At 37.5% G+C, this 19,986-nt stretch overlaps 1 protein-coding gene across 1 annotated transcript in view; it reads right to left on the reverse strand.

The window, feature by feature from the left end:
* The window catches only part of PTPN4 (protein tyrosine phosphatase non-receptor type 4), a gene marked incomplete at its 5' end in the record, with an annotated part of 146,522 nt that overhangs the window by 42,473 nt on the left and 84,063 nt on the right, over nt 1-19,986 (reverse strand). The window contains 3 exons of the mRNA XM_079710549.1: nt 1,825-1,983; nt 3,701-3,826; nt 11,127-11,195. Coding sequence (XP_079566675.1) covers nt 1,825-1,983; nt 3,701-3,826; nt 11,127-11,195 — 354 coding nt within the window. The remainder of the gene's footprint in view (nt 1-1,824; nt 1,984-3,700; nt 3,827-11,126; nt 11,196-19,986) is intronic.

Consider the following 19,986-nt stretch of genomic DNA (forward strand, 5'->3'; position numbering starts at 1 on the left):
ATTAAGCTTGTCTTTTCAGAACTCTCTCATTATTCTTAAGGTGAGGATTGGCTGAATGTCCAACGCAGTGTTATAGATTCAAAACTTAATACAAATACTTAAGCTTCATAAAACAGATGTCCAAAGAGAAAGCGCCAAGCATCTGAAACCCTGGTGGTCTGGGCAGGGGAAGAAAACTCTGCATGGTTCCAACCTACCCTGAACCTCCTGCTCCACTTCAGGTCAGGAAAAGAGAACAAAGGTATTCTGAAGAGGTAAGTGATTTGGGGGGGTTGTGAATCTATAAAATTTACAAAAGGAAATACTCAATTGTACACGTAGGCAGATGTGTATGGGCTCTACGGAAAGGGCCCTACAAAAACTAGACTGAGATCATGCGGTCAGGCCCCAGGAGTGACACTGTTCTGTCTGTGATGACACGGACTTTGTGATTCCTCCAAGTGGTCGGCTTTCATGTGCTGAAAGCATGTCATTTTAAAATTTAATATGTTAACATTTCAATCACGTCTTTAATTACTGTACTTTTTTAAGTTTTAGAAGTAGAAAATGCATGCTTATTAAAAATCAAACAAAAAGGGCTTCCCTGGTGGCGCAGTGGTTGAGAGTCCGCCTGCCGATGCAGGGGACACAGGTTCGTGCCCCGGTCCGGGAGGATCCCGCATGCCGCGGAGCGGCTAGGCCCGTGAGCCATGGCCGCTGGGCCTGCGCGTCCAGAGCCTGTGCTCCGCAATGGGAGAGGCCACAGCGGTGAGAGGCCCGCGTATCGCAAAAAAAAAAAAGAAATCAAACAAAAAGTTTAGAGTTATAATTTTTAAAGTAATAAAACATTAAATTTCCACCAATCCTAACTCCTGTCCACCCATGCTCCACAGGTGTCACTGTGCAGTGTATAGTTTTCTATTCCTCCAACCTTTAAAATGTCCACACACAATCCAAATCTTTCACCCAGATACACGTTAGCCAGACTAAACGCCCACTGGTACCGACAGCTTGGCCGCCTTCCCTGCTGGCACCCACAGAGGACAGCAGTCGCTCCTAAAGACCAGGTGCGCTTTCCTGGAGCACCTACCGCTGCTGTGCTGGCCACTCCACCTGCTCTCCATCACTCAGACACACCCTTTCTTCAACCCTCATCACATTCACTGTATCTGAAACCCCTTTTTCCTCCTCAGCAATTAATGAATCCTCTTACCTACCTATGTATCTTATAAAGTACTTTACTTTTTTTCTAACTCTTGCACTGTATTTTTACTTGCATATGAACTAACTGTATTATATGAACCAATAAATCAAGACTGCCTATTAATGTGAGGTAAGTATGTTGTGCATTAAAGTGATATACTGAATTATGAGGTTTAATTTACGCATCAATTTGTAATGAGATAGGAGTGAATTTTAGAAATGATGTATGCACATGTTCTATAACTTATTTTCAATGTGATGTTCTCCCTTGCTACTTAATTTCCCCAACACTGTCTATTCATCCTTATGGTTCCCTTCCTGAAAAATATTAAGAAAACTCTACCTTTCATCACCTTACTGCCTGACCACAGTGATACATTTATCTGTAGATATATGTAACAATATGCACTAAAAGTTCAAGACTATACAGAGTCAACAAAATAATAACAGCGATTTTGTGGGGTGGAGGGGGTCACCAAGACCCTCAGGAACAAATAAGCACATTTACAAATATATAAATGTTTAAAACATCGCATAAATAAAGTCTTGTATCAAATACTATAATTTCCCAGATTATTTCAAATGAAGCAATTTGGGGCATTATTACTCATAAAAAGAAAGCTAAATGCAAAAAGGCCTTACGGAGATGATTCCAAAACAATGCTGTTAGCTTGCGTGGAAGATGGAGACCGATGCCTCACGAATGCCTCGCCTGGGCAGCTGTGAACCACGTGGCCGACCAAATGGCCCACTGAAGACGGCCGTAACCTGGTTCCCTCTTGGGTGAATGCAGAATTTCGACTACGAGAAGAGGAACAAACACTGAGTAAAAATGTACTGTAACTCAGTATGTTCAAGTTTCTTTCTTATATGATTGCAGTAGAAAGTGGGTGTGTGTTTTTAAGACTGACCACATTTTACTAAGCTGAGTCTCTGACAAACAGAAAAAACACAGACTAGGAAGTCAAAAGATCTGAGCTAGAGTTAGCAATCTGCCACGGGGATTTCATCTATTTCAATCTTCTATTATCCCCACCAACCTGAATGTTTCTAGGTTTCAGTCACTACAAATGTGCGTCTTAATCAGCATTTACAAAATAAAAGGAGAGAATCAATAATTCAGAAATATCCTCTGGTCTGAATTCTTTTTTAATCCTTTAATAAATACTTTTATTTATGGGATTTTCTATAATTTCTAAGACTAGAGATACTGAATACCATATTTCCATCTTCATAAGTGACACAGTCACTTTAGAATTTAGGGAAAAAACAATTTTCTTCATATCATACATAAAATTGTTTCATTAACAGAAAGTCTGATCAGAGTTAGTGACAATTAATTAATTCAACCATCTGGTTTAAATTTCATGTGTCTTCCATAATTTGCTGTAATTGTTTAGTGGGGTACTGGTAACAAATAAGGAACGGCTGGCTGGAAAAGGGACCAGAGAAAGAAGGTTCTGGATCTTCTCCAACAAGCTGATTAGCCTTTGAATTTATATGCAGTCTATTACAAAAAAGATGACTTAGCAATCTACAATTAGCAAGACACTGCACAAACTTTTGAGTCTATTTTGTTTCTAGTAGTGAGGAAGACACCTAGCTATTAGGTAACCTGCTGTGAACCAAGCTGTTTGTGCACACACTTTACTTCCAATATGGTAGGAATTTACTCCTAAGCTGACAAACACCCATCAGTGAAACAACTTTTAGAATTTAGTGCACATTTATTGAACATGAATGTGTATGAAATATGTCCAGAGGAAGACTTCTTTAAATATTATATTCCATGCCAAAATTCAAATATTTCTTATATCAACCTTTTGGGTTAACAAGGACAGTCAGTATGGTGACATTCATTTTGTTATCATTATCTTAATCACATACATATAATACATACAACACATTTGTTAACATTATGAAATTAAGATAACATCTTTGGCCAGTACACGTTTATTAGCTTATTATTACTACCTACACCCAAGCATCCAGCTTTTGTGAGAAATGCTAGGATGAAGTGCATACACAGTAAGTGCTGAGTAACATGTGCTTCTCAGCTGAGCTATGGCTGAGCTGGTGGGAACTGAGGCTGGAAATCCCTTTTCCTAGACCACAGACACTGGCACAGCAGAAGCAGGGTAGGAGCTTCAGCAAGAGAATCACAACACTTAGCATGTTCAAATAATATGCACTCTCCTAGAAATTATGCTGGAGATACACATGGAAAAGAGTTATGTCAGCTACAACCATATTCCCAGATTTTAAGTCTACTAATAGGCCTTGATATGTTGGCTAGTGACCCTGACTGTGGAAGTCAGCTTTGTAGTTAAGTGAGCATCTTTATGTCATGCTCTGCTTACACACTGAGCTCCAGGCTGAGAGGAAATAACGGCTTGGAGCAACGAAAATCATGTCTAACCGAAAAATTTAAATTTTACATATTATAATCTTCAGGCAATGGAAACATACAGCCAAACATTTAGAAATCAGCAAAACGTACTACACCTGATGTACTTACTGATTAGGAGTGCCAGGTGGGGATCGCGACGGAAGGCTTTGTGTTTCCAACCTGTCATCAGATAGTGAATTTCTGCTTACTACTTCCCAATCCATTAATTTCCGTGCCAAGGGCTTACTTGGGGATCTGGAGTAATAATTTAAATAATATGCAAAAAATTTTATTTTTTACCCCAAACTATGTACCGAACCTTACAATTTGTCTTAATACATCATATTCTAGATGAGTAAACACAACACGTTTATTTACAAGAAATTAATGCCTTTGGAGGCTACTTACCAAACAATTTCCTAAGAAAGGAAATCTGCTTTATATGAAGAAAGAAGGCAAGAAAAAGTAGGAAAGAGAAGAGGGAAGAGGAGAAAAACGAAAGAAACAAAGAAAGAAAGATGAAAGAAAAAAAACAATGGAATCGTTGGCTATCAAGTTTTCCCAGATACTACCAACATTATATTTTAGACATTGTCCGTCTCTGTCCCAGGGTCTCTGGGACTTGAGCTTATCTTGCGGTGTTTTAAACAATTCCTAACACATCATCTCCTGAGTGTCCTTAAACCTAAACCCTGGCCCTCTGCCTCAATGAGGACAAGGTAAAAATGATAATTGTGTATATTTTATTTATAAATTTTCCCCTTTTATATACAGTAGGCCAGTGGGTTTTTTTCTTTTCTTTTCTTCTTTAGTAAACTTTTGGAAGGTTAATTATTTTGTCTCATGGTGGGAAGTAGCATGTTTTCTAACCTGTATATTGTCAGTTATTATAGTGATAAAGAGAGTAAATGATCTTTTCAGAAAAGATATTGATCTTTACTGAGGTCAAAAACTCTTATAATTTTAGGTGAATTAGCAACTGAAGTCGTTTTTTATGCAATTCAAAAAGTGGCCAAAGTTCATGGAAAATACATGATATCTATTTAAATGCCTAGCTTTCTGACATGCAGAGTTCATATGAAGGTTAATATAATGAATTAAGCAAATTACATAAAAACACATAATATATCAGCTTCTAAACTTAGACAGTTTTATATTTCAGTAATAACTCACTGAACCACATACAAATAGACTAGACTACAAAGCATGGTAACACTGACCACGAGTACTCAAGAAAATTTACATACATAGTAGGAAGCATTAAAACAATGAGTGGAGGGCTTCCCTGGTGGTGCAGTGGTTAAGAATCTGCCTGCCAATGCAGGGGACACGGGTTTGAGCCCTGGTCTGTGAAGATCCCACATGCCACGGAGCAACTAAGCCCGCACGCCACAACTACTGAGCCCATGTGCCACAACTACTGAGCCCACGTGCCACAACTACTGAACCTGTGCTCTAGAGCCCACGAGCCACAACTACTGAGCCTGTGTGCCACAACTACTGAAGCCTGTGCGCCTAGAGCCCGTGCTCCGCAACAAGAGAAGCCACTGCAATGAGAAGCCCGCACACCGCAACTAGAGAGAGCCTGTGCACAGCAACGGAGACCCAATGCAGCCAAAAATAAATAAATAAATTTATTAAAAAAAAAAAAAAAAACAATGAGTGGGGACCATCAATACTAGCTTTGACCTTCCCACAGACAAATCACTTAAGTTTCTACATCTAAATATCAAAATTTACTAGTAAAATGTACGCTCCTACAGTCCTTCCCTACCTTCTGAAATGATCTATGAGTATCTACATTTTCAGTGGAATCTTTTAGTTAATTAATTTTACTAAACCACAAGTAACTTAAATTACTTCTGAATCTAAACCACACAAATGCCCTACCATTTCATGTATTCATAGCTAAAATCCTTTTAGTTTGGCCTAATGATGTTGCTTTTTTTCCTTTTGTTTTTAAATTGAAATATAGTTGACTGACATCTCCTTAATTTAAGAACATTGAACATTTTCTAAAAGAGATGTAACATTATCAACTTTTTTTAAAAAGTCTTTGACTCAGATTTCATTTTTCATAAGTGAATCTGAAGTCATTAAAGCATAAACATTTCGCATTACCATGAGTTTAAATTACAGGATTTTCTGATTTGAAGACAAGTCAGGATACCATTTAGTCTAACCACCTCATCAGTCACAATAAAATAAAAATAAAATAAAAATATATTATCTCATGCATTAGATTTTTTAAATGAAGTAAAGATTATTAAAAGAAACAGCATTTATGGCTCTTCTATTAATGCTAATAAACAGATTACTCACATATTGGATTATTAAATGTAAACTGTTTAAGTGAGTTCACTAACCACAGTCAGGAGATCAACTATTTTCATTTTCTAAAAGACAGAAAGAGTCATTTGAAGGAGGAAAAAAATCCAGTTATACTCACCTAATACAAAGCATCAGAACACTTTACTGTTGTTAATAAACTAAACGTGGTTGGAAATGCTTTGCATTTAAAACTAAATTTCAAGGTATTTTATTAACAGTTTTAACCTCAGAGACCCACCCACTCAAGCTTGCTGTCTATGTTTCCTGTTGAGTGTGGAAACTTCAGAGAAAAAAATACCACACTTCATCAGTGTTTGCAATGTGGTAAGTTTATTTTCTGACCATGGCACCTTATTTTTCTGTTGCATGGGAACATTCTTTTGCTTTCTTCTTAGATATCATATGATGACTGAAAAAGTTTGAAAGCAATTCAAAGAGTTGATGTATCAGAAAAATAAGTTAACGTTTATTATTGTTGAAAAAAACAAACTTACATAAAAAGTTTAAGGAGAAATCTTTTCTAACTATTTATACTGCCAACTAAAATTCCAAGGAGTGGACAAGAATTCTAGAATTCTCTAATACTCTAACAGAATAATTTAATAATTGCTAAAACCATTAGGGTATTTTGATAGATATGCATCAGATCATCACAATCCCAGAAAAGCTTAGTCTTTCAGAGCTAGTAGGATTATTAAAACAGTACTATTAAGACCTTGTCCTAGATGATGACTTACTATTTCAAAGTGGACTCATACAATTCCAGCACAACAAAAGAAAGAGGAAGTTATTTGGGGCCCATCATATTGGAATTTTATCTCTACTACTCACTGAATAATGCATATTTGTTTTATAAGATAACCTGTTAAACAATTTCACATTTTAATAATGCATATATAAAATGAAGAACTATCTGACTGGTGACTATCATACTAAGTGAAGTAAGTCAGATAGAGAAAGACGAATATCATATGATACCACATATATGTGGACTCTTAAAAAAAATGATATAAATAAACTTATTTATAAAACAGAAACAAACTCACAGACCTAGAAAATGAGCTTATGGTTACCAGGCAGAGAAAAGTGGGGGAGGAGGGATAGACTGGGGTTTGATATTCCCATGTACACACTGCTATATTTTAAATAGATAACCAGGGACTTCCCTGGTGGTCCAGTGGCTAAGACTCCACGCTCCCAGTGCAGGGGGCCTGGGTTCGATCCCTGGTCAGGGAACTAGATCCCATATACCGCAACTAAGAGTTCACATGCCACAACTAAGACCAGGCGCAGCCAAATAAATAATAGATAGATAGATAGATAGATAGATAGATAGGTAACCAACAAGGGCCTACTGCATAGCACAGGGAGTTCTGTTCAATATTCTGTAATAACAGAAATGGAAAAAGGATTAGAAAATGAATAGATACTTGTATATGTGTAACTGAATCACTTTGCTGTACACCTGAAACTAACGTAACAGTGTTAATCAACTATACTCCAATATAAAATAAAAATTTAAAAAAAATTTTAATATTAAATTTAAAACATAAATAAATAATAAAATAAAATAAAATGCATTGGGAACTGCTCTGGAAAAAAAATGAACTAGTAAGATGCAGGTGTAACTATCTGTATATCTCTCAAAATCTGATATGCTCAAAATATTAAAGCATTAACACATATAAATAAAGGAAGTCATTTGCATGTGATATTAACATTAATATATAAACACACCTATGATTTGGTATTCATATTAGGATATCATATTACAGTAGGACTAGTTATGAAATCATATTCAGTATTTTTACAAATATCAAGCAAGACAAAAAAGTTAAGCTTCTTGTTAGGAAAAGAATAAAAAAGTGCAAGTATTTTGTTATGGTGCTGTTTTAACAGAAGAATCAGAAAAATATTTACTTTGATTTTAACAAGTCTGAAAGGAGTGTTGCAAAAAAGTTATAGTACTAAGAACTAGAATAAATATGTACATTTTAAGTTAAAACAAAGTTGATAGGAAGTAAACTATTCCTTTCTTGAGAGCAATTTTAAGGAAAATGGTTTCAAATTAACATTTTACTGTACATTTTACATTTGTACAGGTCCTTCGTACTTTCCAACTGGAAACAAGAGTATCTATGACTGTGGAAAGGAGGAATTTGAGTAATTTCAGTAGCTGTATCTATTGGGGCAGACATCTCTGTGTTTTTACTTTCTTTCTTTCTCCCTTCTGAAATAACCAAGCCACTAATATGACACCAAGATTTATATTTAATAGAGAAATTGACAATATTTCCCTCAATAAATCTAAAAATAAAGCCAAAATAAATCAATTTCAAAACTTTCTTGAACAAATGCTGAAATGAATTACATGATTCAAATTCGAGTTAAACTTATCACAGCAAAATGCTACATGCCCTGACCAGCGAAATCTTTCCTACATCAAGGCGTTTTTCATTGACAATTTTCCGACTGGACAGATCATTCACAGACAAATGGGGATGAGGGTAAGCCAGGAATGAAGGGGGAAAAAAAAACAAACCCAAGTAAATTTTATTATTCAAACACATAAAAAATCATGTTCTAATGATTTTTTTGCTTCAAATGTCCTTACTCCAAGGAACTTGTAATATTATTTGTTTTTTATTTTTACAAGCATTCCAGGCACAGTGCTGGCACAGCCTCAGCCTCAGAAATGACTCTGACTGTGCAGGCGGACCAGTGGCAGGAGGAAGGGAAGGATCTTGCAATTAAATCTACAGCTCAGGATAAAAGGACTTAAGTGTTTAAGATTTACTGAAGTGAACGACTGCAGATTTTTCAACATTGAAGGAAATTCCTATGATATGCTAATTGATAAAAACAAGCAAGAAAAAGTAGGAAACAAGTTTTAAAACAAATAAAATATAGACATACATATCAATATTTCTGTGAGTATACATGGCAAAATCTTGAATAGTAAATACAAAACAATTTTAAATGGTTGTGTTGGGGGTCACGATTTTTCTTTATGTTATTTGGCATTGTTGGAGCTTTAAAAAACAAAATGAGCCATCACTTGTGGAGTAGAGAAAGCAATAAAGCAGTTTCTGCTTTTAGAGGAAAGAAAAAAACAGCAGCTTTTTACCCTAGAAACACAAAGCAGGAGGTCTTTTGGACAAAGACTAAGAGCAAAATTAAAGTCAAAAGCAAAATTCTCCACTTCTCGTTTATTAAAACTCTCAGGCCTCCACTGGCAGCAGACTCTAAGCTCATGACCTCTTTAAGGACTCACCCTCTCTAAGCTATTTTCACTGAAAATACACGGCTTCATTTAAAAAACATCTACCATACCCCACTCATTAGAGAACTGTGGCTACTGTTGTGAATTAAGACAGACAAACTCCCATCCTCCTAGAGCTGACATCCTACCTAGTGCAGGAGACAGACAATAAACGAGATCATCTTTCACATCTGAGACAGGGAAGGAGTCAAGCGTCTCACGCAGAATAGCAAACACTACCGCACAGAGGTTAAAAGTGTGGGTAAGAACCTGGGATGCCTGGTTAGAATCTTGCTGCATCCCTCACACTCCATATAATCTCAGGTAAATTATTCAAACTCGCTCAGTTTTCTCATCTGTAATGGATTTATTACCTCATTGAGTTTGGGGGTTGTGAGTTAATATACAAAAACTGCCTGGCACAGATAAGTACAAAATAAGCATTAGCCATTATGAGATTAACTGGTCACCCTCTTCCACTCACATCCCCACAGAGTGATTCTATCCCAGCAGCCAGGCTAATCTCCCACCCTCCCCCATCTTTTTATTTTGGAACATTTCAAATATAAACAGAAGTAGAAAGAAGAGTTTGATAAACCCTGTGTACTCAGGCCCCAGGTTCAACAGCAACATCATGAGAATCCTGTTTCACCTCGCCCCCCAATTATTCTGAAGCAAATCCCAGAAACCATAAGATACTTGTAGATGTTTCAGTTTATCACTCTAAAGCACAAGAACTCTACCACATTTTTAAAATGCAAGTCAGTTTATATCCCTCCCATGCCCCCAGCCCCCCTGGCCTCCACTTACAATCCTAAGTCCTCACCGTTCCCAGCACAGGGCCACACAGACTCCGGCCGCTGCCCGCCTGTCTAGCCATCTCCTGGACCACTGCCGTGCGCACCCTGCCCACTACTGGCCCCGGCCCAGGGCCTTCCCTGCCTCGGCCCTCACCTATATTAGGCGCCTGCTCCACCAATCAGAGTGCAGGCTCCATGAGGCTAAGAGGTGTATCTTGTTCTTCACTGTGTTCCCAAGGCCTGAAACAGTGCTCGGCACAGTAGGTCTTGGGTAAAGATTAGCTGCCACCAATCTGGTCACTCTCCCTCGTCAGAGCTCTAGGCTGAGTTTTTAACCATCTACTACTGGACAATCTGGTTAGACTGTTGCTCAGGCGTCTCAAACGAGACCTGTGCCAATTTAACCTCTTCCCTTACAAATCTGTTCTCCTGTAACCCCCGTCCATTTTATGTCACTCCAAGCTGACAAGTCTTTCCAGATACTCCTGTCTCTCACACACCTCCACCAATTGGTCAACAACTTGTGCTTGTTCCACCCGCAAAATAAGTTCCTCAAATTTGTTCCCTATTAACCACTGCACTGTCAATGTTTTAGTTCAGGCCTTTGTTATTTTCATTTGGATTACTGCAATAACCTAACTGGTCTCTGGGTACCCAGCCTTTACTTCTAATTCATTCTCTATCCTTGCTTATAAAACTATTTTCTAAACCATAAATCTGATCATGTCATCTCACTTGTTGAAAAGCAAACTGGTTATTAACAGATCTTAAAAAATGAAGATAACAAAACAGCACCCAAATAAAAAGCAACTTATTTCTTAACAATATGATTTAAAGAAAGAAGAAATGGGCTGGATAATACATGAGATGAGCCACTATGTTTCTCAAAAATGTTAACAAAAGGGAAACAAGCCTTCCAACAAAATGTTTTATTAATAATATACTACTTGATTCTGCCTAGTCAGGGTTACAATCCTTGGTCCACTAAAAAAGACTGATTGAGTAAACTAGACAAACTATTTCATTATTCGCTCAACGTAATTTATCATTTAATTAAAGAAGGAATCATGTGATAATTCTGTAATCATATTTGGAAAAAGAGTTTTTAGCAATTTTAACCTTGCTTTAAAAAAATTCAGACACTGAATTAGAAGTGGCTTACCTTGCAAACACCCTGTCTTTATTTGCCTTTTCTTTGCCATATTGAACTGACTGGACTTCAGTTCTCCCACTGAAATAGATAAATATGCACAATAAGAAAACCTTGAAGAGAACTACAAGATAAAATGACAACACACAGCAGGACTACACTACAATGACATGAGACAAGATCTCTCCAGCAGAGAAAAGGGAGCAGCGGGTAAGAAGGAAAGAATGGACTGTATCCCACTTCTACCTGGAGAGATGAAGCTGAATTACAGTTCTTCCATTAGTGAACAAGGAGGTGTTCCAAAGACACTTGGTTTTCAGATGCTCCTTTGTGTGGGAGTGAGTACGAAAGAAGTCATTCTGTCTGAGGGAATTCCTCCTCTGCTATGCCCTGGAAAGGCACTCCCTCCAGACTCAGAAACAGGTGGCGCTGTCCCAGCCCATCTGAGCCCTGCCCTCCTGCCACGTCTGCGGTTTGCCTAGTGTCTTTACTACTTCTTCAACAGGGGCCTGGCACGTGGTGGGGAGACCTCCAAGAACTGCTCTCTCCTTGGGCAAGCTTCTCCTCCTCACCTCCCGACGATGATCACAGACACAGCCTCAAATCCCCCCGCGTCCAGACACAGGCAACTCCAGACATTTTTATATTAGAAGGAATGAAGGTCAGAACAGGGTTGGGAGTCGGGCATTACAGGGGTTTGTCCTGAAGCTGATGTGTCTCCCAAGCACACCGTTTATGCCTGGGAACTGAGCTTCCTCTGGGGTACTCCCATGTGTTGCGAGCAAATGTGTAAATGAAAACTTGGTTTTCAGAGAATCTGTTACTTGACACATCACATTATTTGAGTGAATGAACATAAATGTTTAGAATATCAAAGATATCCATTTACATAGATAGAAATTTAATATATATAAAAGCAGCCAAATATAGGTTTTCAAAGCTAATAAGCAAGCAACTTTAAGATCATATTCTATGGACAAGTGTAGATAAATGTGAAGAGAATGGCACATCTGTTCAAGTTTTAATGGAAAAGTCAGAAACATTGTCACGATTTTAAAATTTAGATAAGTTGATGTTTCTTAATATATTTCCTCTAAGAAGGATGAGCTATACTTGCAATTGTGAACAAGGTAACAGATTTAGGTTCACCACTGCTTTGTACTTCCACATTAGAACAAGGACTGTAATCCCCTGGACATTTTGGAACAGAGATAACAAGGGGCAGTGTGTGTGAGAAGGCTGGTAAAGGAAGTATTAAATCCCCTGATATTCCAAATTCCATCTCTCAGTCTTCCTGAGAGATGACAAGAGTGCTAGTATTCCCAACCATTGCTTATAATGAGGGGGAAAAGCGCTTTATCTAATGTGTATCCATTAAGGATAGGACTGTATCCAGATAAACATTTGTCATGCTGCCATTCCTACATCGTTCACAAGATTATTAATCATTTTGGTGATTAAAAAGTATTTTGGATACGTTTTTGAAGTTCTTAAGGGCTATAAACAGAAAGCCTAGCTTTCACAACTACAGACATCTACGGCTTACTTATACACACTAATTTAATTTCATGTTAGCCGAGCTGCCCAGGCCTCAGTCCTGTCCTGCTCTGTCTGCTACAGCCCGCATCTGGGAGGCTCCCCTGCAAGCTGGCTTTCTGTCAGTTCTGCCTTTTTTCTGGTGGGAGATCAGAAAGCGGAGCAAGTCAGAATCAGGTGACCGTCAGATGCTGGCAGCCGCTGTAACAGCAGCAGGGACAGGGCACAGAAAGAAACAGAACCCCACAGATGATGCCATCTCTGATCAAAGCAGCACCGCCCTGGAGATCCAGAATCCATGGCAGCAGCTCACCAGCGCAGCAGCAGGTCTCAGCTTGTGGGCTCCAGCCCAGAGTGACACAAGCTTCTGACCCTCAGGCATTACCCATTCTTCCTGCTGCTTCTCCAAACCCCCTCCCTTTTGTTTTCCCAGCCTTTCTAACACCTGTGTTAGAAACCAGCTGCCTCAATTAAATTGCTTTTATTTGAAAAATCAAAAGAGCTTCCTGTTTCCCAGACTGATATAGTAATTTTCCAGGAAAGAGGACTCAAATGGGACATTATTACTCAAAAGGCTGAATTAACAAGTTGAATTTCATAATAAAAATATAAAGATTAAATTCAAATGAGGGGGAAATGAAGTGTTTATATGTCATATTATCCATATTATTCTATAGGTTTTAGTATAATTAGAACAAAATATAAAACTGTAATATAATCTAAGAACACTAAATTCTGACAGCAAGATACTTATCTTAAGAACAATGAGATCCACAGACTCAGTGGTTTGAAAAAAAAAAAAAAAAAAAGAACAATGAGAATACACCAATTGGTGAAAGCATGCAGGCTTCTTGTAAGTAATTCAAGCAATATCGAAAAGCATAACAAAAAAAGTAAACAGATTTAGCTACAGCCATACCCCTAAGAAATAATCTTCATTATGAGCAGGCAAAAATCATTCTGAAACTCTATACATACATAGAAAAGGCTACAAATATGGATATAATTCTATTATAATGTGATTATGCTATATATGCCACAATGAAAATATTAAATGGATTTTTCTTGAATTAAAGGAAAGAAAAAGGCTACCATTCATTTACAAAGAAGAAGGAGGAGAATAAAAAGGTCAGGGAAAACCTTAAAAACTTAGTGTATTAATATTTAATTTTTGTTAATATGGATTCACATAGTCCCTGCTTCCTCTTGCTTTCTTAGTTATATTATTACTTTTACTTTGCCCAAGTTTATGACATTTTAATACTATTCTGTAGTTTTAATTCTCATAGTTGCCAAGGATTCATTCCATATTTAAAGAATTTAATCTTTATTCTGACTTCTTTCACCAAGATTCTTCTTGAGTCATTTTGAATTCTCTCTTAGATGGCTTAACTTTACCATTAAATTTTCTTTTCAAAATAGGCTCAGAGATGTTATATTCCCTGAGGTTTTGTATATTTGATACTGCCTAGCTATTGACTCTAGACTTGAACGGGAATCTGGTTTAGTACTTTTTGGTCACTTGTTTCCTTTAAGACTTGACAGACAAAGGGTGGCCCATAAGCTACATACAAACCTGAAGAAAGGTTTTATTTAGCATTCACAGTGTTTAAAAATATTTAATCCCAAGTGATAAACCTCTAACAAGACTGATAAGGGAAAAAGAGAGAAGACACAAATTACCAATATCAAGAATGAGAGAAATGACCTTACTAGATTCTAGAGGTATTGAAAATATAATAGGGTAATATTACAACCTTTTTGCCAAAATATTCAAGAACTTTGACAAAATAGATAAATTCCTTGAAAAACATGATCAAAGTCCACCCAGGAAGAAAGAGAAAACCTGAACTGCTTCATTGGTATTAAAGAATCTGAATGTGCTGTTCAAAAGCCTCCTATAAATAACACTTCTGCCTTAGAAAGAACAGAAGTGGAAAATTCTATCAAACATTTTAAAAGGAAATAATATTACTACAGAAACTCTTCTAGAAAACTGAAAATGAGGAAGTACTTCCCAACTCATTCAATGAGGCCAAAATGATCCTGACACCAAACCTGATAATGACATTACAGAAGAAAACTAAAGAGAAATATCCTTCACAAACATAAATGCAAAAATTCTAAACAAAATGTAAGCAAATTAAATAATATATAAAAAGGATAACAGATCATAACCAAGTGGGGTTTCTCTCAGGAATGTACGGATGTTTTACCATTTGAAAGTCAATCAATATAATTCATCAAATAAACAACTAAAAAGAAAACTCATATGATCACTGTGATAGCTGCAGAAAAAGCATTTGACAAAAAACAATAACCAATCCTAATAAAAACTTCCCACAAATGCGAAATAGAGGAACTGCCTTAACAGGCATGATATAGGGCATGTGTGAAAGCTCACAACCAACATCACACTTAATAGTGAAATACTGAGTGCCTTCCCCTAAGATAAGGAACAAGACAAGGATATCTGCTCTCACCGCTTCTACTCAACACTATCCTGGCGATTCTAGCTGGGGCAACAAGTAAAGAAAAAGGAATAAAAAGGATCAGAATAGAAAGGAAAAATTAAAACTGTTTTTGGCCTCTAGGAAGAAAATCTTTCGGCAACTATAAAAAAAGCTCCTAAAATAAATGAGGTAAAAGCAAAGTTTAACAGAACAAGATCAACATAAAAAAATCAATTGCGGGCTTCCCTGGTGGCGCAGTGGTTGAGAGTCCGCCTGCCGATGCAGGGGACACGGGTTCGTGCCCCGGTCCGGAAAGATCCCACATGCCGTGGAACGGCTGGGCCCGTGAGCCATGGCCGCTTAGCCTGCGCGTCCGGAGCCTGTGCTCCGCAACGGGAGAGGCCACAACAGTGAGAGGCCCGTGTACCGCAAAAAGAAAAAAAAAAAAAATCAATTGTATATCTAATTAACTGTGATGAACAATCTGAAATTAAACTATAGTAAGACAAGTTATAATAGCATCAAAAACATGAAATAATTAAAGATACATTTGGAAAAGATGTGAAAGGTGTATGCTGAAAACGACAAACATTGCCGAGAGAAATAGCTTTTAAGTACATAAAAAGATATACCATGTTTCATGAGTCAGAAAACTCAATATATTTTTATTGGAGTAAAATTGCTTTACAATGTTGTGTTAGTTTCTGCTGTACGATGAAGTGAATCAGCTATGTGTGTACACATACCCCCTCCCTCTTGGACCTCCCTCCCACCCCACCCCGCATCCTGCCCATGTAGGTCGTCACAGAGCCCCGAGCTGAGCTCCCTGTGCTGTACAGCAGGTTCCCACTAGCTATCTATTTCACGCATGGCAGTGTATATATGTCCATCCTAATCTCCCAGTTCGTCCCACCCACCCCTTCCCCACCGTGTCCACATGTCGGTTCTCTATTTCTACATCCCTATTCCTGCCCTTAAAACAGGTTCATCTATTACCATTTTTCTATATTCCACATGTATGTGTTAACATATAGTATTTGTTTTTCTCTCTCTGGCTTACCTTACTCTGTATGACAGACTCTAGGTCCATCCACATCTCTACAAATGACCCAATTTCATTCCTTTTTATGGCTAATATTCCACTGCATATATGTACCACATCTTCATTATCCATTCATCTGTCATTGGACATTTAGGTTGTTTCCATGTCCTGGCTATTGTAAATAGTGCTGCAATGAACACTGGGGTACATGTGTCTTTTTGAATTATGGTTTTCTCAGGCTATATGCCCAGGAGTGGGATTGCTGGGTCATATGGTAGTTCTATTTTTAGTATTTTGTTTTATAAGTACATCCATACATTTTTTGAAGATATGATTATTTACTTTTATTTTATTTATTTTTGGCTGCACTGGGTCTTCATTGCTGCACATGGGCTTTCTCTAGTGGCAGCAAGCAGGGGCTACTCTTCATTGCAGTGCGCGGGTTTCTCATTGTGCTGGCTTCTCTTGTTTCAGAGCACGGGCTCTAGGCACAAGGGCTTCAGTAGCTGTGGCTCGCAGGCTCTAGAGCACAGGTTCAGTAGTTGTGGTGCACGGGCTTAGTTGCTCTGTGGCATGTGGGATCTTCCCAGACCAGGGATTGAACCTGTGTCCCCTGTATTGGCAGGTGATTCTTAACCACTGCGCTACCAGGGGAGTCCCAATTTTTAGTTTTTTAAGGAACCTCCATACTGTTCTCCACAGTGGCTATATCAATTTACATTCCTACCAACAGTTCAAGAGGGTTCCCTTTTCTCCACACCTTCTCCAGCATTTATTGTTTGTAGATTTTTTGATGATGGCCATTCTGCCCAGTGTGAGGTGATACCTCGTTGTAGTTTTGATTTGCATTTCTCTAATAATTAGTGATGTTGAGCATCTTTTCATGTGCCTCCTGGCCATCTGGTATGTCTTCCTTGGTGAAATACCTGTTTATGTCTTCCACCCATTTTTTGATTCAGTTGTTTTTTTGATATTGCACTCCATGAGCTGTTTGTATATTTTGGAGATTAATCCTTTGTCTGTTGCTTCGTTTGCAAATATTTTCTCTCATTCTGAGGATTGTCTTTTGGTCTTGTTTATGGTTTCCTTTGCTGTGTAAAAGCTTTCAAGTTTAATTAGGTCCCATTTGTTTATTTTTGTTTTTATTTTCATTATTCTAGGAGGTGGGTCAGAGAAGATCTTGCTGTGGTTTATGTCAAAGAGTGTTTTTCCTATGTTTTAGCTCCGTTTTTCTTTCTCAAGATTGCTCCGGCTATTCGGGGTCTTCTGTGTTTCCATACAAAGTATAACATTTTTGGTTCTAATTCTGTGAAGAATGCCATTGGTAATTTGATAGGGACTGCACTGAATCTGTAGATTGCTTTGGGTAGTATAGTCATTTTCACAATGTTGATTCTTCCAATCCAAGAACATGGTACATTTCTCCATCTGTTTATGTCATCTTTGATTTCTTTCATCAGTGTTTTATAGTTTTCTGCATACAGGTCTTTTGTCTCCCTAGGTAGGTTTATTCCTAGGCGTTTTACTCTTTTTGTTGCGAAGGTAAATAGGGTTGTTTCCTTAATTTCTGTTTCTGATCTTTCATTGTTAGTGTATAGGAATGCAAGAGATTTCTGTGCATTAATTTTGTATCCCGCAACCTTACCAAATTCACTGCTTAGTTCTAGCAGAGAAAACTCAATATTTTTAAGATGTCAATTCTCCTGAAATTGATCTATAGTTTCAGCACAATTCCAGTTAGAATCCCAGAAGTCTTTCTTGTAGAAACTGATCAGCTAATTCTAAAATTCAGATGAAACTGCAATGGGCCTAGAACATTCAAAAGAACTAAAAAGAACAAAGTTGGAAGACTAATACTACTGAACTTATTAAAAAGTCCAGAAATAAGTCCACCCAAATGCGGACCACTGATTTCTAGCAAAGGTGCAAAGGCAATGCTATGGAGAAAGAGTAATCTTTTCTACAAAAAATGCTAGAACAACTGGATATCCATATGTAAAAAGACAAACTTCAATCCATACTTCATACCATATGCAAAAATTACTTTCAAATCGATCATAGACCTAAATGTAAGGGTTAAAACTGTAAAACTCTTAGAAGAAAACAGGAATAAATCTTTGTGACCTTGAGTTAGGCAAAGATTCCTTAGATATGACACCAAAAGAAAGATCCATGAAAGAAAAAACTGGTAAATTGAACTTATCAAAACTATGTGCTCTTCAGAAAACTAGTCAAATGAAAAGATACCAGGAGGCAGTGGTAGGAATCTGGTGGAATTAGAACTCTCATACACTGATGGTGGACATGTAAAAAGATACACGAGCTTTGGAAAAACGACCAGCAGATTCTTGCAAAGTTAAACATACATCTACCATAAGATCCAGCAATTCCACTCCTAGGTATTTAACCAAGGGAACTTAAAGCAAATGTCCATACAAACCCTTCCACATCCATGTTCAGCAGCTTTATTTGTAATAGCCCAAGTCCGGAAGCAAGCCAAACAGAGAAACAACCCACTTGATATCTATAATTCAGTGAATGGATAAACAAAATGTGTTATATCTACACAATGGAATACTACCCTACAATAAAAAGAAATGAACCCTCAATCCAGGCAACAACAGAGATGAATTTCAGAATAATTATGCCAAGTAAAAGAGTATGTAATATATATGTAAAGAATATGCAAAATATGTTTCAATTTATGTAAAATCCTAGAAAATGCAAACCAATTTATAGACACAGAAAGCAGACCAGCGGATACATGGGGACAAAGAGAGGTGAGAGAAAAGGGGTTTCAGAGGGGTATGAGGAAAATTCCGGGGTGGATATGCTTGCTATCTTAATTGTGGTGATGGGTTCATGGATGTATATACATCCCCAAACATGAAATTTTAAACTTTAAATATGGTAACTTATTCTGTCAATTATACCTTAATAAAACTGTTTAAAAATGTAAAATCTGCCAGTACTAGGTCCATATTCCCCCAAGGGCAATAACAGCCTGAATGGCAAGTGTTGCTGCCCTCAACCAGTATTTTCTTTTTTAATTAGATAGTTCTTGAGCTTTTTTTTAAAAAAAGAATTATTTAATTTACTGTTTAGTGCTTCAACTTCCATGATGAGAAATTTCCCTTCTTTTTTGTTTTGTTCTGGTTTTTTTTGGCTGCAACATGCGGCATGAAGGACCTAGCTCCCTGACCAGGGATCGAACCCATGCCCCCTGCAGTGGAAGTGCAGAGCCTTAACCACTGGACCGCTGGGCAAGTCCCTTAAGCTAGTTTCTTTTTGCTAATATCTAGGTAGAAATTTCATCCTGTTTCAGGGATGATTTTCTCCCAAACAGGTTTCTTTAAATGTCTTTGGTATCTGTAGTCATCGTGACTAGATTTTGTTTTCTGTGGTATAGTTTGGGGAAATTACTTGATTTTTTTTTTTTCATCTGAGACTGGTTTAAATTATGGTTAAAGGCTGGTTACTACATTCTATTAATTTCTTTGTTGCCTAAGTGAAGTGGTGTGTGTATACTGACGTGTATGTCGTATTTTCAAGGTCAGAGGGAAGAAACAGTTCTGCTAAAGTTAAGTATAGTTCTTGTATAACAACCCCGGTGGTCGTTTAGGTAAAGAATTAAGTTTATTGAAGGAGTACCAGTATGGTCTGCACTGTTCTCTCACTGGAGATTTCTTCCGTACCTGCTAAGATTTAGTACCAATAGATAAGACTTTTTGATTTTTCCTTGACTCTCACTACCGATGTCATACTCATTCCCTAAACCTAATTACCTTTAAATTTACAAGTACCAACACCTTACTTTCCCAGCACTGCTTTTAGGATGGTG

The sequence above is a fragment of the Hyperoodon ampullatus genome, assembly GCF_949752795.1.
Source record: "Hyperoodon ampullatus genome assembly, chromosome: 8".
Taxonomy (NCBI): domain Eukaryota; kingdom Metazoa; phylum Chordata; class Mammalia; order Artiodactyla; family Ziphiidae; genus Hyperoodon; species Hyperoodon ampullatus.